Genomic DNA, 7,236 nt, shown 5'->3' on the forward strand with positions numbered 1-7,236 from the left:
ATGTTCAGACAGGACAATGAACGTTATTCTTTTTCATCATTGTTTTTACAATATTATTCCTTGTTTCCCTCTCTTGTAGACACCCAGACCTCTAAACATCATCAAGCAGAACAACGGTGAACAGATCATCCGCCGCCGGACCCGAAAGCGCATCAACCCCGATTCGCTGTCATCGGAGACCCCCGCCCCCAAACAGCAACGCATCACCAGCGAGGAGCGTGTGAATGGGGAGGAGTCGGACCGAAGTTTTGCGTCAATCAAAAACCAGCAGCCTTCACCTCGCTCGCGCTCTCCCCGATCCACTCAAGCCTTCCTCGCCAATCAAACATTGGAGATCCACCGACGAATGCCTCCCCTGCTCCTCCCCTCACATCCCCCCACCTCATTGGTAGCTGAGGGCAATGGGGGCGTTGCTGAGGGAGGGATTATACCAAAAGGAGAGGGAGGCAAAGGAGGAGGGGGATCAGAAAGAGGCAGTCCGATTGAAAAGTACATGCGTCCCTCCAAACCGTCGAGTTATTCGCCTCCTGGATCGCCAATTGAAAAGTACCAGTACCCTCTTTTCTCCTTACCCTTACCGTTAACCCTCTCGCCTGATTTAACCCCTGAGTCGGATTGGCTCAGGTTCTGGACCAAGTACAAGATGGCCGCCGCGTCCGGGGTTCCTGGTAGCATCAGTAATCTCAGCAGCCCCGGTGGCCTCGGGAATAACGCTCTTTACCTTGGTGCGATGGTGGCGCCAGGACAGCATCATCAGCAAAGCTACACGGTGCCTTACTGCGCCTCTCCCTACTCTCCTCTTCCCCCGCCTCCAGCGCCTCCTCACTACCCTCCTCCTCCTCTTCACTCCCAAACCTCGTCGCCGTCATTAGAAAACGACGCTCCTTTGGATCTCGCGATGAGACAAAGAGATACAAGCGCCGCACACGTGTCCTCAAATGGTGCAGAGAGGAGGAGGCAAGAGTCGCCGCTGGCTGAAAGGTTGAGAGAGAGCTGGAAAGGAGAGAAAGAGGAGGATGAGGAGAGGATGGATGAAGGAGAGAGCTCAAAAGAGGAGACGGCAGGAGAAGAAAAGGACAGTTCGACAAAATGGCGGCCGAGCGTCCCATCGACTCGCGCAACGGTGGAAGTGGCCACGCAGGACGACCTGACCAACCGCTGCATCCACTGCGGGATCTACTTCCTGGACGAGGTCATGTATGCCCTGCACATGAGTTGCCACGGCGACCAGGGACCGTACCAGTGCAGTTTTTGCCTCCACGTGTGCGTGGATCGCTACGATTTCACCACACACATACAGAGGGGCTTACACAGGTACTCGGACAAAACGCCACACGAGAGGGGTCGCGAGCAGGACGACCTCGCTCAGAACGCCACAGTGACGTCGGAGCAGGAGACCGCCACGCCGGAGGAAAACGACGACGACGGCGACCGCAGCGAGATCACAGACGAATGCAACGACGGCGTCGGGGTTTGTCGCGATAACCAAGCAGAAGAAACTACAGGCAACGAGGCCACCGACAATGAGACGGAAGTTGAAAAGGAGGGAGGAGGGGAGGGCCGCGACGTCACGAACCAGGTAGCGGAAGAGGAAACGGTGTCGGATAGGGACGATGTCACCACCGAGCCCACGGAGGAAACGACTGTTGCTGAATCTGAAAACGTAGACGAGAACACGGCGAGTAATGAATAATCGGATGCCTTTTTGACTCACATAAACCTTTAAGAACGTGTTTTATTGAATGAATAAGCTGCCAGCCTCCACGTTCCTGGAGGCTCGCTCATGTCACAGTGGGCACTAAATGGAACACATCCTTATGCTGGAAGCGCTCGGCTGTCAAATGGTCAAAAATCATTGTAGGATCCCGCTCGACTGCTGCAGGGACAGTTGGGAGAAATAGCCCCCTCCCCTCCCTCCCCCGAATCCTGCGTTGAGTGACGGCCACGTGACGGCTCTGTGGCAAGTATTCAACGACGGAGGAGTCCGGGCATGCAGCCGAAATCACCTTTAACAAAACAGCCACTTTGTGCGCTTTCCCAATAAGATGGAAGCGCGACTGACAGTTGGACTGCTCTCATTGAGGATGAGTTTGAGGAGCTCAGCACTTGCACAGCCATCATACAGCAGAGCAAAAAAAAAGAAAAAGAATGCTAGAAGCAAAACACTTTAACTGAACTGAGCTGATCTGTTATGCACCACGCTAAACTGGCCTGATGCATCATTTATCTTGGTAGGACCAGATCTGATCTGGTTGGAACTACTTTGAGCGTGTTTTTGACTGTTTCACCGCCGTGCAGATGGATCCAAAACCAAAACTTATTTTGACTCTTGGAAGCTGGCCAGAGTTCAAGCAGTTTCACTCTGGTGGTACCTCGGTACTAAAGGAGCAGTTGGTTCCCTTCACTCGTGCCCGATTGTTTCTAAAACTGGCAAAAAAAAACACACACAAAAAAAAAAAACGACAACTGGCGAAATCGCCCCCCGCTGCAAAGTGGCTCAAACTGGGAGACTGGTTGGGTTTGGTTTGACCGAGACTTTTTTGAACTGCTTGAAACCAGTTTCGACTGGTAACACCGGAGTGATTCCGGACCGAAGTGTTCTCTTCATCCATTTGGATCAAACCAAGTGATATTATTTTCTACCTTCCTCCGTGCCATGATACTAGCTACGTGCCTGGCTGCCCGCCTAACAGAACCTTCATCTATTAACCTGCTTAACATTTATAATGATGATAATGGTAATAATAATAAGTATGATGTTATAGTACAAAACATGCAATTTGCTACACCTTTTTCCTATATATGTTATTTTGTAAAGGCAAATAATGCTTTTTGCAGGAAATGGTACTATACGGATTAACCTATTTGTGTTTGTTTTTTCTTTCCTTTTTGAGCTGTTTGTTGTTTGTGTTTGCGTGGAGACTTGTTAAAGGCCGTCTAACAGAAATGGTACAGCAAAGGACGGGGGTTGGGTGTATGTGTGCATTTGTGTAATAGTGCTCGTGTGTAAGGAACAAAGGATGCGTCCGTCCCCAACCGATGATTCAAACATTATGAAGGCTTGCGCTCGATATTTCTGTCCTCAGGGGTCACAAGTGTTGCACACCAACCCGCCTGTTTCATAGCATGTGACACATCATTTTGACATGTGCAGTGGTCTAACGGTTTTAGCATGTGACATAGCGTTCTCTTATATATGTTCTTATTGTGTTCATTATGTGTTAATAGGTCAAAATGGTCTTAGTATGTCTTTTTTTTTTCTGTACGTCTTCACATGGTTTTATAGAGACTTATGAACTTCGGGAGATCAAACCTAAATGTTTTCTTAAGGATCAATTATTTCCGTTAACTGTATGAACTTTTGCTCTGTATTGAGTCTACGGAGCTCCTCGCCTACAGTGTTTTACTCGGCCTATCTTGTATATCTGAGAGTTCGGTAGGTTACCTCTATGTAGCATGTTAGCGTCTTATCAAATCTGCAGAATACGTTGCCTTTTCTATGGGTGGAAACTGTTCAACTTTAGACCTGAATGATCCTGAGCAAACGTGAGACCACGTTGTCAAGTTAAGTTGTATAAATCACTGAAGGGAAATGATCATGTTTAAATAACTCGTCCCCCTTCACTCGATGGTTGGGTTCTAACATCTTCTAGGTGAGGAAAAAGATCCACCTGACACTCCTTTCGTCTAGTTTCCAACTGTCAGGTCCTCGAAAGTCCCCCTCTTCTTCAGAACGGAGCCACGCGGTGGCCATCTTGTTTATTTTTGTAAAGAGAGAATCACTTCTTCTGCCTTGCTGCCTTAGTTGCAAAAAAAATAATAATAATAATCACCAAGAGACTCCTTTGAAGGAAGTAATAATAGGCCGAAAGAAAATAAAAGACAAGAAGGAAGAAAGAATGAGAACAAGATATTTTTCTATGCTTATCCAAAAGACGTGAATGAAAAATGCTCCGCCTAGTGCCTGGTAACTTGTACAGTTTTTCTAAAAAAGTATAACTGTGTCGAAAAGTTATGTTCTGAGTCGGCAGAAGTTGGTCAAACAGACTGCTATATTTAATTTCCACGCACCGAGATATCAGTCATCCATTATAATGCTGGAGTTAAACACCTGTTCACACTGAGCATTTTCATCCCATGAGACCCACATGAGCTTTTTTAAAAAAAAATGAAGTTGCTGTCAATCACCAGTTGACTATCTCCAATTGTTGCATGTTTGTACATGACTGTGTGGAATTGTCGAGACAAACAGTATGCCTCGGTAACTTAATGCCACGAAGTCGTTCTGTACTGTGTATTTGGTTTACGTGGAGATGAATCACGGCATGCGCTCATGTTCCCAGAAGGCCCGTATCATGGTGAAGGTCCAGGTTTTGGTCTGGATGTCGTCCTCTGAAGTGGTTTGGTCACTTTCGCCATGCATGGCTCTCCGTATCACACTGACACAACCAATTCAACAAGCATTATGTAAAAAAAAAAAAAAAAAAAAAAAAAAAATCAAAAGGTCTACATTCTAGGAAATATCTTGTGCCAATGTGTTATGTTGTTTTTTTTTATTTGTCATTATTTTTATCCTGGTGATCTCCTAAGGGGCTGCTATAGCATCATGAAATCTGTTTACATTTTCAAATGTAGCAACAACAAAAAAAAGCTAAGGAATGAAAGAACAGACCGAACAAAGGAAGGACCGAGGGATACCTGCTGAGGTGGATAGATGGATGCCTTTGAAGAAAATAGAAGCAGGCGGTGGATGAATAAAGTAGCTAATACAAATAGGTTTACGTATCCACTTAGCCACTCTTCTGTTGTCTCTTTACCTCCCTTCAACATCACCTGTATCTTTGTCGTCTCATTTGACAAAGACCTCTCCATCTTTCTGTGTTTCTATCCACCTGTTACTCCAACGCTGTGACTCTCATCTTCTTTGTATTCCTCCGTCGTCCTGCATCCCTTCTCTTGATTAAAGTTTTCTCACTTGGAGGGGGTTTGGGGATTCTGTCAGAATGTTGCTGAAGGCAACCTAGTTACCCCAGAACTGACAACCTTTGTGATTATGTTGACTTTGTTCAATTCCACTCCCACTTGAGTGGGCCTTGGGTTTGATGAAAGAAATTGTCACCAGCAGAGAAATTTCAAATACTTGCTCCAAGCAAAGTGTGGATTTTTAGGTTCATTCGTGTGACAACGGGGCTCACATTCGATAACAATTCAACACGAATGTTCATCTTTTAGGCGATGCGACGTCGTTTTCAGGGGATTTCGAGGAAAAGTAGGACAAAGATGTGACAAAGAAACTGGATGAACTCTGGTTTTTTGTGTTGAATCTGGGTGAACATCTTGATTTCTCTGTGGGCTGGAGACAAATTCTGATGCCAAAATGTTTCAATCGTTAAGCTTTTGAAAGAAAATCCTTTCCCTGTACTTGGAAGTAAAAAAAAATATGTTCATGCACTCTTTTCATATAGTTTGTGCGCTGCACCCCTTGCTGTCCTAATATCTTCTTTGTGTGCATCTGCCAGCTTAACGTTGACGTCTCCTGAGGGTCAAGCAAGGACACCGTTTATGTAAAACATAAATAGTTACTAATGTTGATTGGGATAACATTTCAGCTGACAGTTGTTGTTTTAAAATAGGCATGTTGGTAAGAAATGAGGTACTGCAGGACACATGTGGCATGTTTTCCTTCAATTATGAGTTTTGTTTGAGGTTTGATGGCATTTCACGTCAGCGTTTACATTGAGGGGCGAGGGGGTCTGCTTTACAAGTGTTTTCATTTTTGTCTTTCTCAGAATGTGTTATAGAGAATTATGCTGTTGCTTGCACTCCATTTATTATGTTCTTATTGCCAAGGAAGGGACGACACACACAGAGACACACACCGGCAGTGGTACGGCTTGAGTGTACATTTTGGGATGTACAGTATTAATCGTGGGAGACAAGGGAGCTAAAGGCCAGTTTATTGTTGGTCAGACACATGCATGCACACACACATCAACTATGTACATTTAACCAATATATTTTTAGTAGAATTTTGTCTTCTATTCAGTTGAATGGCTTTGATAGAATTTTGTTTTGTTTTGTTTTTTTAGGTTATTTTCTTTCTCATGTTGTATTTTATTCTGAAACCTTTCCGTACGTTGTTTTTTAGGTTTCATTTCATGCAAAAATGATATTTCAACATTTTGACAGCCAAGAAAAAGTTTGTTCCACAGCTAAACTTGAAGAATAATGTTGACGATGATGACGATGATAATAATTAATAAAAGTAATAACAAACATACTGAATATGGACAATGTGTGTGTGTGTGTCATTCATTGGTGATGTTCTGTGGAAAAAAGAGGAAGACCTCGGTCAGTATAAATCCCCTCACGGTGGGATCAAAGACAAACAGACTTGTGCCGGCTGTGGGCCGAACACACACACATAAAGAATTGGTACCAAGGCAGACAATTTTTTTCTTTCTAAAAATATTTGCAATAGAAAATGTTAAAGCTCAGAACATGCCTCCTGCTGTGCTGGTGAACGGCGCCAGGAGCTCCACAGACATCGCGCATTTCTATTCTCGTCCTTTCTTCCCTGCTGCCGGCCGGCTTTTCTCTATTTTACGGGCTTGCTTTTTGTCCTCATACAAAGGTTTGGACTATTTAATTGTATCTTAGATTATCAAGTGCACACAACGTACTCCGGTCATCAAATATGTCATTTTGCATCGCTGATTTTTCTTTCCGGTGGACGGATCCATTTGATGTATGTGACCGTTTGTCCAGCGTCTAATTTTTCTGCACGGTCGACACTTGTTCAAAGGCGACGTAGTTTTCAAACGAGTGTTCGCATCTCATCGACATTTGCTGTCGATGAGATGCACTCATGGCCCCCAGAGGTTACGTTGACATGTTGACCTTTCCTGTAAGACTATCATCAAGCCAGGATTTCAATTTCCACATGAGAAATATCAAAAGAAAATTGTCATCTACTGAACCTCTTTGAGCTTTACTCTTGAGCTGCTGCAAAAGGTCAAAAGGTCAACTTCACACACAAGACAATGGGAAGATGTCCATGATGTTGATATTACCGACCCCATCCTCTCCCTCCAGCGTCACACCAGCACTAAACTTTGCTCTAAAACTTCCATTTAGTACGACTAATGGAAGTTATTTATATGTTCTGATGTACCAGATTATTTCAAAGCATTTGGGCCTCAGCCAGAGGCTCATTTCTCTCTATTCTAATTTTCC

General features: G+C 44.6%; 1 protein-coding gene across 2 annotated transcripts in view; it reads left to right on the forward strand.

Annotated features, from left to right (window-relative positions):
- Positions 1–6,294, forward strand: part of trps1 (trichorhinophalangeal syndrome I) — a 105,823-nt gene extending 99,529 nt beyond the window's left edge. For both annotated transcript variants that reach the window (XM_068575430.1, XM_068575431.1), the window contains exon 11: positions 80–6,294. In XM_068575430.1, coding sequence (XP_068431531.1) covers positions 80–1,693 — 1,614 coding nt within the window. In that variant the 3' untranslated portion in view covers positions 1,694–6,294. The remainder of the gene's footprint in view (positions 1–79) is intronic.
- Positions 6,295–7,236: the final 942 nt, after the last annotated feature.

Source organism: Clinocottus analis, unplaced genomic scaffold (assembly GCF_023055335.1).
Source record: "Clinocottus analis isolate CAN_PGR_092001 unplaced genomic scaffold, fCliAna1.0.p SCAF_14, whole genome shotgun sequence".
Lineage (NCBI taxonomy): Eukaryota > Metazoa > Chordata > Actinopteri > Perciformes > Cottidae > Clinocottus > Clinocottus analis.